We start from the raw sequence: 17,408 nt of genomic DNA, 5'->3' as shown, positions 1-17,408 counted from the left end.
TTTATATTATTGGAAACCATCACTATTATGGTAAATTTAATACCTCTACTTGATTTTGATAACAAGCATTAGGGTTTGACTGTTCTAGAAATGACAAGTCCTATAGATTTTAGTGTAAGAGAGTGAGTCAAAATGTACATGTTAGGGAAATCTAAATGCTAACATAATTACTTTTTATTAAAGCTGACAATTTTACATTTATTTTAGAGGAAGGGAGAGAATACCAGTGAAAAATTCTGAAGAGTAATTTTCTTGCCATATATTCAGGAAAATTTTAATTTTGGCTTTCAGTAAGACAAAGTTGCATTTGAGAATGATGCTGCCTTACGTAGATGTACATATATAATGATTCCTTTGTTGTCCATAATGGTTTTACCTAAGTTGTTATCCAATAAGAAATAAACTTTATACTGGTTTAGTAAATGTAACCTGTTTGTTGCTAATTCCAGATTTTCCCCCCTTTTCTTCTCTATCACCCTCATTCTTTTTCCCCATGTAAATTCTAGAGTGCAGTCATCACTGCTGATATGATTGAGATGATTTTCTCCAATAGTCCAGAACAGCAGCTCTCAGCCACCCAGAAGTTCCGAAAGCTGCTTTCTAAAGGTAAGGGCTGAAATTACTTAGAGAAAAATGTAGAAGCCTCTCTAGCATGTGGTTTTACTTTGACAGCAGTAAAAATTGAGTTTCATGCTGAAATTTGTGGATCAAGCTCTTGCTTGACACCGTGCCAGCTTGATGTATACAATAGTCACTTACTTTCTTGAAATCTGTCCTGAGTGTTGCAGATGTGAGATCTCCTCTTGGATGGAAGTTTAAATTTTGTAGGCAGCGTCTCTGTGGCCCAAACATACTGATATGCCAAAGGTGCTTTGCACGTGTGCATGCCAGAGTGACTGCACAGAGCTGCTGCTCTGAAATCAGTTTGTCTAAACTACTGAGTGCATCAGTGCTCTAAATCATGTTATCTTATTACCTCAAAACTCAGGAGTTTTCTTATGTTGGCAGATAGGAATCCGTTGCCTTTTAGTGAAGTATTGTAGAAAAAGAGCACACTCCCAAGAAAAGAGCAGTCAGTATATCACTGGATAGTGTCTTGATGCAGTAATTTGAGAATTTCCTTACAAAGAAATCAATGGATCTAACTTAACTTTTTGTTTTAAACAGAACCAAATCCTCCAATAGATGAAGTCATAAGCACACAAGGAGTAGTGGCCAGGTTTGTGGAGTTCCTGAAGCGGAAAGAAAACTGTACATTACAGGTATAAAAATATAAATGTATCTGCTTTCCTAGTTTAGGAAGGCATTTGGTGATGCAAATTAGATAGGAAAAAAATGAGTGATTTGTTCAGCTGTACTTCTTCTCTTTTTTCACTATGTTAAAAAAGCTATTTTATCTTCAGAATTTCTGACAAGACCTCTGGGAATAGCACAGGAGAGAGAGTGAGAGAGATGTCTGACATGCATTGCATGACTGATAGGATGGGGTCTGCAGCAAATACTGAACTTGAGATTTGGAACTCAACAGATGAAAAGCTATTAAACAAAACTTTGATGTTTGTCTTCTTTGTACAAATTGAAGGCAGTTTTAAATCTTTAGAATTAGGATTTAAATTTTTGGTTAAAGTGAAAAAAAAGTTTAGAATTAGAAATAAAATCTGTAGTGATAAACACAGAAAGCTGGAAACCTTACTGTGGTTTGAAAAAACTGAATTATATGTGCTACAATGGTGGTTAATTTTCTTGACCTTTGTCTTATTTCCAGCTGTGTGTTTTTCTGGTCAATCTTTCTTGGCTAATAGAAAGTGAAAGAAAACAAATTACCTGGTTAAGAAAAAAATATGTTAACATATAACCATTAAATACAACACATAGAATCAGTGTTCTTTTAAAATGCATAAGGCAGCAGGTTTGTGAATGCCATGTGAAATCCAAATTTTGTTGACTGGATCTATGCAAAACTTTAGGTTTTTTTACACATTAGAGAAAGCATTTACAGGTATTATTTTTCAGATTGTTATCCACAGAATTCCAGAGGTCTGTTAGCTTCCTTTGAGGAGTCGGGACTGTAACAAAGAATATGTATCAGATTTGTGCTGGTTGGTTTGTAGCCCCAATGGAAGATCTGTAAGCTATCTCTTGTAAAAAAAAAAAAAAAAATTGAATGCCTTTTATTACTTATTGGGGTCAAGCATAGAAACCTAAGGCAGGCAAATAAATGGAAGCAATTCTTGTGGCCTTATTGGTGTAACATTTATTGATATTTACATGGAAATGGGGAGAATCAGTCAGAGTGGAAATGTGCAAGCTTGTCCTAAAGGGGTTTTAGGAAAGCAGTGAAAATAACAAGCTTGAGTATGTTGCTCTTGATATTCCATTCTGCCTGGGTTATTTTCCATCTTGGCAATTCTCTCTGCCTGCTTGGCAATTTAGTGTCTGCAGGTAGAACTTTCTGCTGTGATCAGTTGGGAAGTTCTCTGGAACTCACCTTTTAATGTTTTTATTTGCTCTGTTATTGTTTCCAAAAATATTCCTTTGGGTTTGGCATTCTAGGCATTTCTAACTGTAGCCTAACCTAGAAGGAAAGGATTTTCAAGTCGTTCCGAGACAGTGAAGTGTAATTTATACTGCTTGTATGGTGGATTGAATATGCAACTTTCATGTTAATGAACTTGGAACTTTATGGGAATTTATGGTCTGTTTTTCTTATATGTTTTCAGTGGAATATCCTGTAAAAACTAGGCCTCTGAGATCAGTAATAGGAAGGCCTAATTTGTTAGGAATTCCTTAGTCTTGTTTTTACTTAAGGTAAATGGAAGACTTTAAAAAGCTCCCCTGTTCTCCAGGGTCAGTTTAGCCATACATGAGCAAGTACATTTGTCTCATGTGGAGAGAGGAATCTTACAAAAGAACAGCACCACAAAGATATCTTTGCCATTAATGTGACTGCTCCTTAGTTTATACATCCTGGAGCATCTGGTGTCCACAGAGAAGAAGGAAGAGAGAAACTGTCACTCTCTAACCTTTCTGTGACTTACACTGGAGACAGTGTGAGTCTCCAAGCTGTGAATTGTTCAAGCTGGTGGTACCACTAGGAAGCTGGAGGACAAACTTTAAAATATGGATAAGATACCTCTGGTTTAAAAATGAGTTATGTTATAACATACCCCAGAACACTGGATACTCCAGAGAAAGTAGAATTACAGGAAAAAACATTTTACGTTGGCCTTAGGTTCTGGTCACACTGTTTTGCTTCTTGTTCATTAATGGTGAATCTTACAATTTTGACTTTATCTGTTTCTTCTTTGTTTTGTAGCCCATACTTTGTGCATTGCAGTGATGCATTTTGGAATTGTTTATTCTGATCACATTTTACTAGAATGTTCAGTTGATCAGAAGGGCGGGATTAATTGTATTGTATTAATTAATTGTATTTTCAAAACCAAAGTCTTTAACAACACTTAGAAATGAAAAGCCTTAGAAGTCTAGGCTTAATTCTTAAGTTCTTATTTCAGGCATATTTCAGGATTTGGTGGCAACTCCTTTGCAGGAGTTTTTGGTTTTGTAACTAAACCCTAAATATAAGTCCTTGCTGTGTCTCTTCAGACAGAGACAGATTGTTTTTGAAGATATGTCAGTGTTTCCGCTGGAATACAGCTGGATCAGCGTCTTTTGGTAATGTCGAAATCATTCTTAAAAAGTTAATGCTTTTGCAAGTTGGCATTAAAATAATAAATGACAAAACCTATTAAAATGCAAAGTGTTCAGGATCTCACTTTTTCTTCAAGTCATGAATAAAAACATGATACACTAATAACATTTGGCATCAGTACTGATCAGAATTGGAGAGAAGTACTTTGTGTTGTTTTTTAGAAATCTATTTTTGTATGTTTTTTTTCATCTCTTCTAGATCTTTTATTTGCTTCATATCCATGAAGTTTTGTCAAACAATTTTTACTCTTGCATCTTCAGGAATATCACTGGTGATCCAGTGAATGCAGGTCTCATGTTGTGGGAAAGCTTTACATTGTTTTGTGTACAGGTTCTTAGCCAGTAAGAAAGGTAAAGGTAACATAAATGCATAGCAAAAAAGGAAAAGTTTGAAAAGCCACACCAAACCTGATGTTCTCATAAGGAACTGCTGCAAGTTTTTGTTTCAAGTGATAGTGATAACTCTTAAATACATGATTCTGGTTTTTTGCAAATTATCTGTTAATTAGTAATATCTTATGTTTCCCCTATGCCAAATCTATCTGTCAGATCTCTCTGGTTTTCAAGGACATTTAATCTCCATGTTTGGTGTGGCACAGAGAGCTCCTAGTAAACTGATTTGTATTTTGTTTCCCAGTTCGAAGCTGCATGGGTGCTGACAAATATTGCCTCGGGAAATTCCCTTCAGACTCGAATAGTGATCCAAGCAGGAGCTGTCCCCATCTTCATAGAGCTGCTCAGTTCAGAGTTTGAAGATGTACAGGAACAGGTAAAGATTGAGAACAGTGTTGAATTTTGTGTGTGTTAATTTGTGGAATTGGAGGCTTTTTTGTTTGACTTTTTGTTTGGTTTGTTTGATGTTTTGTTGGTTTTTTTTTTCCCCTTCTCTGAAAAGGCACAAGGCTATCCTGTAAGAAAGCCTTTAGAGAAAATGCAGTGCTTAGTATGTGTTAAGTTACCTAAGCAAGTATTTTTCTCTTTCTGGAAATTATAAACTTAACCATAGCTAATGAGGTAATTAATTTTGCTCTATAACAGGTTGGTATATTTTTGTCTATTGAGGAATTCAGGGAGCCTTGTTTGAATAATTGCTTTAGATATGAGAAGTTCATGCCTGTTTCTCCTGAAGATGAAGCATGAGTAGAAATTATAGCTTGTTCTCCGCGTTCCTTGCAGCATAGACAAATATTCTTCAAGGCCCACAAGGATCAGTATAAACCACAGACCAAACATTGAATTCAGTAGATTCCAGTTGAGGTCTGTAACTTGTATTTAAACAAGGATGTACTTCAGACATATAATCTTGCTTTGAAGACTTAGAGTGAATGAAACATTAATGATGTTAACAAATTTAGATTCAGCCAATCTTAATCCTAACTTGAAAATATATACCTTTACTATACAAATTTGACTAGCTTTGGGTCCTGGTATCGCTTTTGTTACATTCTTTACTCCATTAGTAAGTTCTGTGTTTTTTCCTATGGCTACTTGCAGACCATGGCTTAGGTTTTACTTGAGTAAATGAAATTAAGCACTGTATTCTTATTTTGAGAATGATTCTGTGGTGGTTGGTTTGTTTTTTGGTGACCTCTTTCTGAACATTTCTTAGTTTCAGTATCTTTTTGTGGTGGTGAAATGACAAGCACTGGCTATTCCACTAGCACCCTTTCAGCACTGTTGTTTGCAGAAATAGTAGCTCATTTTCACTTCTGCTCGATATTTGGTGTGTAAATATCCAGTGTCTTTGTGGACTCTGCCACAGAAGCTGGCTGTGAGTTCAGGTTAAGCTGATTATCCAATATGATCCATTGTTCTTTTCAGAGTCACTGACTTCCAGGGTTCAGTTCTCCATCCTGTAAGTGTGACCTCTGTTCTGTGTTCCTAGATATCTGACCTTGCATTTGGCTGAATTGAGATGCATGATTGGAGGAGTCCCAACTCATAAACATTGGACTGCTTTGTGTAACTTTCCTTTCTTTCCTGTAGCTTTCTTGGCTCAGAGTGTACCACCTGTACTTAAGGTTGCCTAACATTTTCCACAAGGCAGATTTTTTTCTTAGTTGCTTTTAGCTTTCAAGTTACTCCACTTTCCATTTTCAATGTTCTGTCTCAGACTGAATTATTGTTGAGAAGGCTTTTAAAGAGGAATGGAATTCAGGTATTTGAAAAAATGTTAAAGAAAATAAGTATTTTTTGTCCATTACTTTAGCTTTGAGGAGTTGAGTCTGCTGTTGTAGAAATTAGAAATGTGATAGGGAATTTGGCAAAATGGCAGATAAATGCTGTGTTCTGCCTGTGTGAAAATCCATCCAGACTTAGCTATATGGATTTTTTCAGATTTTGTAGTTTGGGGGTTGAACTGAATAGTATTGCTTTCCAAATTCAGCTGTCACTTGAAGAGTGCTGTTCCTGCAGAATGTTTGGTGCTCTGTATAGAGTAAAGGCTGTTCTTAGTTTTTCTTCTAATGAGTGATCTTCTGTGCAAGAGCTAACTTGCTTTTTTTGTTAGGTTGTTATAATCCCTGCTGATGTTCAGAGAGCAGGTGGGAAGAGCAAACCTGTTTAGATTAAGTTGTGCAGCCTTCAATCTTTAAATGGGTGAATTAACAGAAGAGCTTAGGGGCTGCAGTTAAGTAGTTTATCTGACTCGTTCCCCTCTCCCTGCCTCCTAATAAACTGCTGACATATTAAAATTCAGATTGCAGGCAGGCAGAGAGGCTTGGTTGTCATTAATGAAAAATATTCTTCCATGCTGTTTAAGTGCTGCCAAATTCATGATCTCTCTCTTACTGGTAATCTCCAAGTACTAGTTACAGATTGCTCTGTAATAAGCTGTGCTGAAGAAGGAAAATGTCCCATGGCAAAGTGTTACTTGCACTGTTTCATCATGGGTTTCTGTGCTGCAGCTCTGGAGATTGCAGCCCTGCTCACAGCTGACATGGGGTTTAATGCTGGCCAACAAAAGAGGAATTCTGCTCGGCCCCAACAGCTTTAAACACTTCACCATAGTATCATCTGAAACAAAAATTAGGAGCATATAAGCACTGAGAAGATACCTCTTGTACTTCTGTATTACAGGATAGCAGTAGTACACAATTGCATAGTATTTTTCCAGATGAGACTTGTCTCATTCAGTGTATGCACAGATTGTTGCCCTGGTAACAGATGAGTGGGTAGTAAAGGAGGCTTTTATTTGTCACACTATGACCCTGTTTGTTAAAGTTGGAACAAATTATAGTACATGGGAGGACAATAGGGAAGAAATTCTTACAATTAAGCCTGATAGTAGGTTTGTGAGAAAAATGTTTCTACTGCTTAGTGTCTGATGTGGGGTGATTTCCTTCTCTCAGTTTTCAGTAAGTGGGTACTTGTTCTGGGGTTTTTTAAAGCTCAAGGTGAAATATTTCTTTTTCATTTTGTAGTTGAGGACAACTCAGCAATGATTTTTATGGTTAGGCCTGTGTTCTGAGCAGGTCTGATCCTGGAGTTCTCAAGTTAGATTTCTGAAACTGGGTGATATTTGGCTACAATTTATTCTAAAATGATCACCCTAATTATGTCTCACAGTAGTACTGTGAAGATTATTATTTGCAAGCAACTGCATTTTCAACAAATCACAAAAATACAGGAAACTACAGAAAATACAACAACATGCTCAGGGCAGAGGGGCCAGAAACTAACCCTGTAATCAATCATATAGTAAAAGATGAAGAGATAAAGAAGTATTGAAGGCTGTGTTCTAATTGGGATAGCAATTCTTTAGAAGGAAATGTTAGGTGATAACATTATTTTGAATATGTAGCATGGCGTAAACAAATAATATGTATAATTTCTTACTTATTGGCTAGTCATTACCCACTGTTTTTGTTTTACAGTAGGTCAGTTTTAAAGATGTATGTGTTTACTTTGTCTTTTATTGCTAACTTCCCTTAGCAGTAATTCAGGAACAGATATCAGTGTACCTTATCTTCTGATCACAATGTTCCCAACATGTATTTTTCATATCTATAAGCCAGTTTTAATTTTACACTGTTTTCCTTTGCATATGCTAGTTTCTGGGTCTAGTGAAGAGTCTAAGTCAGCTGTTTTATAGAAGTCTGTTAGGCAATCTTTATAGCTATGTTTAATAAGCAACATGTATGTTAATAGAATCATTCTTTACATCCTTTTACAAGATCTGTTTCCCATTAAGCTGTGCAGGCCTTATTTAATTAGCCTACCATCCTTTAACTCTTTCATTGCTTGTATTATGTGTCAGTCAGTGGTCAGACCACTCTGTTGTCAGTGGTTAGACCATTTAGCATATATTTTTTCCATCAGAGAAATTGTATTTATCACAGAATCTACACCAGCATTATTTATGAAAAACACTGGCTACATCGCCCTTCTCTCCCCCTTTCTGTTTTTGGTGTACTGATTTTTAGGTTTAGTCAGTGTCAGATGTCCTAGTCCTTTTCCACTTACCACAGTGTATTTCTTCCAAAAGACATCTAGAAATTTTGATCTACCTGCCTGAAATTATTTATATTGAAAGACTCCATCAAAGCCTTTTAGACATGCTTAAGGTTGATGTGACTTTAGCAGTGTCTTAGCTGCAGTTCTTTCCTGATTTCCCTTGCTGTGGTACTTAAAACCCAGGTGTCAGCTTGGGTTTCCTTGATGAATGTGGAATTTCCTTCAAAACCCCTACTAGGCGTTGTGCTGCCTGTTGAGGAGGATGGCTGTTGTCTCACAGGGACAGGTGTGTGTCACTGTGCTCCGCTGGACAGACGGTGGCAGGAGCATCCCCAGCTGCCCTGTTCCTCTTTGAGAAAGTTTGTATTTCCAGCTGAGCCAACCAGTATGTTTCTCCCTCAGTATTTTTCCATTTCTAGTAGTATTGCTATTCCTTTTGGTAACCATCAGCTTGGCAGAGCTGACCTGTGAGTCTGGTGTCCAGGCTCTGTTTGGCTTTTACACCAGCAGTCCTATTAACAAGCTCTTGGTAATCAAAATCAGGACAAACAGTCAAGGTATGAGGATGTGCTACTTTCTCTGTTTGTCAGATTAGATATGAGAAGAAGGAGCTATAATCACCCCAGCCACTGAAAGAAAGATGTTTTCTGTGTTAGGACATAGTAGCAGTCATCTCCTAGGAAAGTGTCCTTCTGGTGTCCTTCCATGTGTTCACTTAGCCAATCACACTTGCGTGCAAGCTAATCTTCACCATCTTCATCTTAGCGTTGGATCCTTTTCCCAAGTCAGCATCCAAATGTTGAGAAAGGGTTGATTCTTTGTAATATTTCTTCTTCACTAAGAGGCAAATTGCACACTGTTGGTGATGGGTTAAGCACTTAGTTTAAATATCCAAAGAAATAATAGCTAAGAATCTTCAGAATCCAGGGGGCAGTGGAGAGTTGTCAAAAACCACATGGATTATTCACAGAAGGCACCATATGACTCAACAGTACTCTAAAAGACTTGCACTTTGCTTTTACTGACTACTGAAGTTGTCCAGCACTGGAGGAAAAAACACTAGAGTTCAGTGATGAGTAAAATAAATTGAAGATTTGCAACAAACCCTACTCTGCTGTTAGCAATAAATGGTAATTTATACAAGTGTATAAAAATAGGTGATGTAAATTAACAAGGCAGCATTTGCACTTTCAGTTTGCACGCAGCTTTTTACCTAAGATGTGGGTTAAAAAAAATCAGGCTACAAATCTTAAAATTCATGTCTTCTTTAAGTTGAGATTTAGATAGTAGAAGGTATTGAAATGGATTTTTTTTTTAGTCAAATATTTTTTGATTGAATAAGCTCTAAAATTGAATGAACATGAAAACATTTAAGTTGTGTAGAATGAAACCAAAGCCAAAATGTTGTGGCAAGTATTTGCATCTTGAGGAGTGCGCAAAAGAAGAAATGGAAATAATTGAACATTATTCAATAGAGAAAAAAAACCCTGAAGAAACTTGTGATTGTTCATATGTTTGTGGAAACCATGACAGAGCTTTGTATTTATGGCAATGTTTGATGAGAAGAGTTTGAATGAGCTTGACTCCATTCCTTACTTATCTGAAGAGCTAAAGTAATTCCCTAAGGAGAGACATCTTCCTTGTTGAATGAAACATTGCATATTTTTCTAAAGTCACCCCAGGACATGGTATTTCAATTAATTGGCATCTTGTGTGCTATCAGTGATTAGCAATACAAGGATTTGTTACGACATCTTCTCTTACCAGCTCCTGTGACAGCAGACCACACAGCCAGACTTTCCTTGCCTTAAAAACAATGAAGAATGGGAAAGCAGAGGTGCTATTTGACTTCTCTGGTCAGACTTTTTGATGTGAGATTTGCTGTTGCAAAACCAGTCAGTCATTCAGGGTCAGAATGGATTCTTGGATTAAGTGATTATCACTCTTGTCAACCGTAAAAATAGGTATTGCTGTAATGGCAGAAACAAAAACCACAGACAAATGAAATAGAGCTTCCTTGTTTTTTACCTGTGTAAGGGTGTCCAGACAAGGAAACTGTGCCTTCATGCAAAATCACTCACATCTTCAGTGAAAGAGAATTATTCGTTTTCCCTCCCAAAGTATTTTCAGAAGATGCACAAATTTATTTAGAACTTTCTGAAGTCTTTAGTTCATTCCTCAGGCTTCTCCTTGCTGTAGAAATCTAAGTATTGGAGTGAACAACAGTTGTGGCTCCTGAAAGTTCTGGCGTGATATTTTGCAGGAGGTAACATATATTCTGTCTCTTAAGCTAAATTTTCCTGGTAGCTGTCTTGTGTGCATTGAGTCCAATAGGCTGCCAGATCAAAGTTACACTTTTTAGATGAACTGTTGTCACAATAGTTGTAAAAAGAACAAGAGCTAGAATGAAAAATGATGATGAAGATCAGTTTTGGGAAAACATCACGTAGTTATAATGGCTGTGCTGTTTCATAGCACAGGTCAATAAAGTCTCGTGCCCTGCCTCTGACTGTGACTGAAAGCAGAAGCCTGGAAAACAGTAGAAAACAAACTAATCCTTCCCCGGAACAGTCGCCTACTCTCTTCACAACTTGTAATTTAATGGCTCCAATCCTATGCTGTTGTTGGTAGTAGTGGTACAGAGGAGGAGTCTTTATATTTTGTATCTAGCAAGCTGACATCTCTATCTACATTCTTTATATACTTCTGGTTTTAGTTGTATTCATTTTGCAGGGTTTGCTAGTGCATTTGGGCCTCTACAGTGATTGGAGTCTTGTTTTTTTATAGTAGCATCTTTTTGCCACCATTAAAAAACATCTTCCAAGAGAAACCCAATGCATTAAATTAATTGACACCATATTGAAAATTAATAAATACGTTTATTTCAGGTTACCAAAAAATTTCCTTTAGGTAAAAAGGTTGGCGATTCTGTCAGTTTTTTTAGAGGAGATTTTATTTTAAACAGGTATAGAGAGAGGGAAGAAGATATTTATTTTGTATGAGCAACTTGCTTTGTTCAATTGGAGGAATAGTTATACACTATAACTCATTTTATTGCAGCTAAATACATAGCCTTCAACTGAAGAGAAATTTGAGGAGGACATTCAGCTGCTATCCATGACAAATAGTATTGCTTTTGTCCTCTGTACGTAGATTTGGAAGTACTTCAGTGGTTGTGTAGATATGTGTCTGTAAAGCCAAAATCCAAATAAGCCAACCAGATACATGAGCAGATAGATACATGTATCTATTTAATAAGACACTTAGTCTTCTGCTAACTTGAAGTAAATAGCATATGTGAACTTCATAATTTTTCTTGTGTGACAAAATATTGCAATTTGCACGGAATTCATAAAATTGCTTTTATACTTGACATAGACTGTTTCTACTTTTTAAAGTTACAGCTCTCATACTAGTGGACAGTACAAAAAACACCACTTGGCCCAAAATATAAATCAAAACCACATAAATATTTTATTCTCAGCATATTACAAAAGATGGATTTTATACCACTTTAATTCTGGTATTTTTCATCTTCTCAAAATGAAGTTGGGGTAGCTGATGTCCAAGCCCTTACATTTTGCTATGCATATGACTTAATCAGCAACACTGGTTCTGTCTCATATAGTTTTATTTTAAAGAATTTATGTCCAGACCCACCCAAATTCTTTGATTCTGAATATTAATTTATCTTGAACATATATTCTAATTTTTATCTATGACTATGTAAACAATGCATACTTTTATGCCTTCGTAGTAAATACTAATACAGTCTGTTCCACACAAATATTTTTGGGTAGATACAGACTTACTTGACCTATGCTACAAATGTCTGGTTTTAAATTATGTGTGAACAAGGAGGGTAGAATTAGAATGTTCCTAAGCCTGTGGAGGTGAGCTCATCTCTTACATTGTGAGCAGAGCAAAGCCTGCACAATCTTTGGAGACATACGTTTGCTGTTATGGTGTTCTTAGATCTCCACAAATACTCCTGAATCATGTAATAAGCTTGAGTGTATTAATGTAATATGCATCCAGAATGCATTCCCCTTCTGTGCATTGTCCAGGACCTAACAGAGAGAAGAGATTATCTCTCAACTCTAACACATATGTTAAACTGGTCAAATTTTGAGAATAAAACAATTATTATTCTGTTTTTCATTGCAGGCAGTATGGGCTCTTGGCAACATTGCTGGAGACAGCACTATGTGCAGAGACTATGTTTTGGACTGTAATATCTTGCCCCCTTTATTGCAGTAAGTTTGTTTTAATATGTTTTTCAGAATTTTGCTTGAGTGTCTGATATGACTAAAATTTGGGTTTTGCCTTGAAGAATAGTAATACTGTTTTCTTTTATTGTGGACTAATCACAGTTTTTAAAGGGGAGTCCTGAGCAATTTTTTTTAATGAAGCTAAAATGAAAACACACTTTAGAAGCAGCTAAGCTGGAACTATTTTATTCTACAGTGTGGGTGGATGTCTGGGCTTATTTTAGAGTCACTGAATAATTTAAATTGAAAGGCACCTTTGGAGGTCATCTAGTCAAAGCCTTTTTTCATAGCAGGTAAGATCAGATTAAATTGCTCAACTACTTAACCAGTCAAATCTGGAACATCAAAAGTAGATTCCGTAACTACCCGGAGTAACCTGTTGCAGTGTTTGACCATGGCGTGGTGAAGCACGGTGTTCTGATACCTAATCAGAATTTTCTGTGTTTTACCTCTTGTCCTGTCACTGTGCACCTTTGAGAAGGCTCTGGCTTCCTGATTTCTGTATCCTCCTGTTAAAGTGTTGTTGGCAGCAGTTGTATCTCCTTTCACACCATCTCCTTCGAAGGCTGAACAAATCCAGGTCACTGACGTCCCACTGTGTGTCATTTCTCTAGCCTGCTAATTATCTTGGTGATCCTCTGCTTAAGAAGCATATTATTGCTTAAACAATGACACCATCTTGTGTTGTCATGTCCAAATTACAGTTACTCAGTCTCTGTCCTTTGCAGACTGCAGCAGAGGAATTCCCCATGCTCTCATAAAGACATTGGTACAGTGGGAGATGGTTATAAGAAAAAGAAACTGAATTGTTACACTTGTGGGAAAATTAGGTCTTGACTTTCTGCATTTTTCTAGGCCAAAGTGGGACTCATAGTCTGAGACTTATATAAAAATGCAGTTTGGCTAGGAGAGTTCTCTTCAAAACTACCTGCATGTCATCCTTCTTAGAGGAATTTTGTCACAATTCCTGCACCTCTTTTGACTGTTAATCTGCCACGTCAGTATCTTAGCATTTGAGTAAAATTTAGTGTAATGTTTACTGTTCTTGTTGGGATACTAGGTTCTGTGTCTAGCATGTATGTTAGTAGCCATCAAGGATGATTTTCTTTACAATGTATTTTTGAAAAAAGCCCCAAAACTATCATGTTTTGCCCTGGTGTATATTAAAAAAAAATCGATTTAATGGTTCATAGAGTTAACTGACTTGCCTGGCTTTGATTTTTTAAAAGCAAGGGTTGGAATTTTTTGTTGGTTTGTTTTAGATTGCTTTCAAAACAGAATCGTCTCACTATGACCCGAAATGCTGTATGGGCTCTCTCCAACCTCTGCAGAGGGAAAAATCCTCCTCCTGATTTTGCCAAGGTAAGAGATACTTGAAAGAAAATGTGTTATGAAGTGGTGATAGCTAAATTATTAGTTTAAGGTGGTGAAACTTAAAGTAAACAAAGAGAAATTCTGAAATATTTGATGGCTGTCTTCCAGATGAAGTTTTTTGAAGTTTTTTGCTTAGTCCTTTGGGCAGACATTCACAACTACTGTTTTAACACGGCTGCCTTGTACCTTTTTGTTACTGTTTGTGTGCTGGAGACAACTGTCCCATAGCAGAACAAAACTCTGCACATCTTGGCTGCTGTAGAACAGCACCTAACACATCTTAGTGGACAAGGCTGCGTTTCATTGACAGATGTTCTGTAGAGGCTGAAGAGTTGCTGTGGTGCTTTTTTGGAGACATGCTTCTCCATGCTTGTACAGCTACAGTCCTGCACAGAAGTGCTAGCTAGGTCTCAAATTTTCTTAAGTTGCCAGTGCCTAATCCAATAATGACATAAAAAATTAGCTGACATGATAACTGGTCTTCTGGCAATTTTAATGTATGTATCTCTTCTTAATGTCTTACAGGTTTCACCTTGTCTTAGTGTGCTTTCCTGGCTGCTATTTGTCAATGATACAGATGTATTAGCTGATGCCTGCTGGGCTTTGTCCTATTTGTCTGATGGCCCCAATGATAAAATCCAGGCTGTTATTGATGCAGGAGTCTGCAGAAGACTTGTGGAACTGCTGATGTAAGAAATCTATTGCAAGCGAGTGTTACTCTTCTACCTGACATGAAGATTGTCACAATGAGAAGTTTAATTAAATAGGTCTTGAAATGTAATTTCCAAAGAGCAAGATTTGAGTTTTAATTTTACCTGTCCAGTGTTCTCTATTTATCATGAGTAAGAAAAACAACTGAACTTACACTAATTTCTTAAGATAAATTAGTTTAGCTGTTTCTTAAGATTTTTTTCCTGTACCTAAGAGCTACATTTTTGCAAAATCCACAGTATACATTGGAATTTTCCTTGTGTCATTGAAGTACATATTATAGTTACCTATAGGAAATTCCCTAAAGGATATCAAAGATAAAAATATAAGAAATAGTTCCATTTACTAGAATTGTCTGTACCAAGGACTTGAAATGTAAATAATTTCCTCAACCCTTACTATAGAAGAGTAGATGCACATTTTGGTCAGTAAAGTGTAGCTGTGAGAGTTGGGGTCACAGAGTCTGGCCTTGTTCAGAGCCATTGCTTCAGATCCAGGGTCAGACATGGACCATTCAATGGCCTAAGAACAAAGAATAATGGTTTTCAGTGGTGGAAATAAAAAGACTATTAAGGCCTCTAACATTAGAGCAAATGTGATGCTGATTAATGAATAGAACATACTGCTTCTAGGTAGTGTTTTATAGTGTTTTCATTGGAGGAAAAAAATCCTTAATTCACCTTTCCTATTCCAGTTCTGATTTACCAATGATGATGGAGGGATGCATATGATGGTGGAAGATGATCAAACAGGGTTTGATGGGTTAAACACACAACTTTTAACCCTGTTCTTATGTCTCATTCTTGGCCTTTGTGTGTGCTACATTAAGTGTATTTTGTAGTTAAAGATAATTACTTTTTCCTCCCAAGGATGGGAGCTGCTGAGTGACATCTAAAGGTCTAGAAACCCTAGAAAGGTTTACCATTAGTTTAAAATCGATGTTTATTTAGATAGTGAAAAACAGATTTATCAGGGAAGTTTTCCCCAGGCTGATAGCTGTTTCTTCCTTGAGAATGTGAAGCTGGAGATGCTGTGGGAAGGTTAATATACTTTTATTTTTCTTTGTCAATTTTAGGCACAATGACTACAAAGTTGTATCTCCTGCCTTGCGAGCTGTTGGAAACATCGTTACAGGAGATGATATCCAGACCCAGGTATGGATGGACTTTTTCTTGTGTTGTACTGTTTCTGTTAATTGTGGTAACCTGTTCACAAGCAGCTCCTCTTATTCCTTTTGAAGCTTGAAACTGAAGGTTGATGACACTAACTGCTTCAAAATGTGATGGTTTTCAGTTTTTCTGTTCAGTCTTGAACTGGTGATGGTTCTTACGTGGCTGTGTCTGGGACTTGTGTGCAGCTGTGCAACACCCCTCAAGGGTGGGATGTTTTTTGGCTTATCTAAATCAAGTTGGTGTCTTAAGTTGAATTTTGTGCTGAGTGATGTACGGTGGTAGTGCCATCAAAGGCCTGTCACATTCAGTGCTGTTGCCAATCTGTGATGAATCTATCATATATATGATGAAAATATGTCATATTACGATGAAAAACAAGTGTCTGGTCATATTTTGGGTGGTGTGTAGCTGTGTCTGGGCATTTATTTGGAGAAGCATTGGTAGGAGGCAGTGACTCCCACCACTGTATTGGAATTAAACTGGAAGGCAGGAAACCTGGTGCTTCAGAGGCACTACGTTGTCACTGGGATGCTTCTGTAGTTCAGTGATTCTGAGAAGATCAGAGTTAAAGATGAATTAGCAGCATCAGGGCACTGTCAGTATCTTATTCCTAGGAGGAAGATAACATGATTTTTTGATTGTTGCAATATATTTTGTGTAGCTGAATTGCAGAGGCATTTTTGTATTTTTTCAGTGGCATTTGTTTTACAGATCAGTTATAAAGAATGACTGAGGTGGGATTTCATAACCTTGTTAAAGATAAAACCACAAGGGATCACTAATTCACATGCAATGCAGGTTATTAAATACTGCATGAATCTTAGATTTTAATTTAAAAATAGTTAAATTTTTTGTTGTGCATGACTTTTCGAGGAGCATACCATGAGCTTTCCTAAAATTCTAGAGAAGGGTATAGGTAGGATAGTTTGATTGATAGTCCTGCCTGTATATTGTGCTGTATGCTAAAAAATACAAGATGCATGTAAAAATCAGTAATCACAGGGAAGAGCCCAGCTTTGAGAGCTGATACATTGCTGAATATGCATCAACATACAAGATAGTTCTTCAAGAACTGTTCTCTGTAAAACCTTGGGGCACAAACTTGCTTTTACTTTTTCTCATTTTCAGCTACTAACAATTGGCAGTGCTTGAACATGGCTAAAACCATAGATAGTATGCATGAAGGAAAAAAAATTGTCTCAGCAGACACATAATAAAATCCTGAATAATAATCTTTGCTTTTTTAATCTTAGTGGGGAGTACAAAGATTTTAAGAATATGGAGCAGGGGGAATGCAAGCAAGGGAATTAAGTCCTCAGATTCCATGATCAGAAGTCATGACCGTGATTCAGCTTGACTGGAGTATTTCTCATAAAATTCTGTACCACACTGTTCTTTCCAAGGTGCTGCTTTTGCCACCCAAGGCAAAACTGCTGTGCTTCTTTGTATACTCTCCCAATTTTTGGCTTCACTCTTAGAAGTTAGGAAAGTTAGAATTGAATTTAAAAAAAAAAAGATTGTTAATTTTTCATTTTTTGAATCATGTTGTGCTATTTTAGACAGTCAAAAAAATCTTTCACTATGATGTGTGCTATAATCAAGGGGGCTGTCTTGTAACATCCAAGTTCTGGGGCATTTTCTGCTGTATTTCAGTCATTTAGGAAAAGGAAATGTTGCAATTTTTCTGCACTGTAAAATTGCAGAGTTTTGCAAT

At 36.8% G+C, this 17,408-nt stretch overlaps 1 protein-coding gene across 1 annotated transcript in view; it reads left to right on the top strand.

Annotated features, from left to right (window-relative positions):
* KPNA1 (karyopherin subunit alpha 1) overlaps nucleotides 1–17,408 on the top strand; it is a 58,015-nt gene that overhangs the window by 14,815 nt on the left and 25,792 nt on the right. The window contains exons 4-10 of the mRNA XM_077781250.1: nucleotides 507–606; nucleotides 1,168–1,262; nucleotides 4,349–4,480; nucleotides 12,334–12,422; nucleotides 13,700–13,799; nucleotides 14,337–14,500; nucleotides 15,598–15,676. Of these exons, the coding sequence (XP_077637376.1) occupies nucleotides 507–606; nucleotides 1,168–1,262; nucleotides 4,349–4,480; nucleotides 12,334–12,422; nucleotides 13,700–13,799; nucleotides 14,337–14,500; nucleotides 15,598–15,676 (759 nt within the window). The remainder of the gene's footprint in view (nucleotides 1–506; nucleotides 607–1,167; nucleotides 1,263–4,348; nucleotides 4,481–12,333; nucleotides 12,423–13,699; nucleotides 13,800–14,336; nucleotides 14,501–15,597; nucleotides 15,677–17,408) is intronic.

Source organism: Lonchura striata, chromosome 2 (genome assembly GCF_046129695.1).
Source record: "Lonchura striata isolate bLonStr1 chromosome 2, bLonStr1.mat, whole genome shotgun sequence".
In the NCBI taxonomy this organism is placed as follows: Eukaryota; Metazoa; Chordata; class Aves; order Passeriformes; family Estrildidae; genus Lonchura; species Lonchura striata.
The sequence above is the reverse complement of the archived record's forward strand: the minus strand, read 5'-3'. Positions and strand labels throughout refer to the sequence as shown.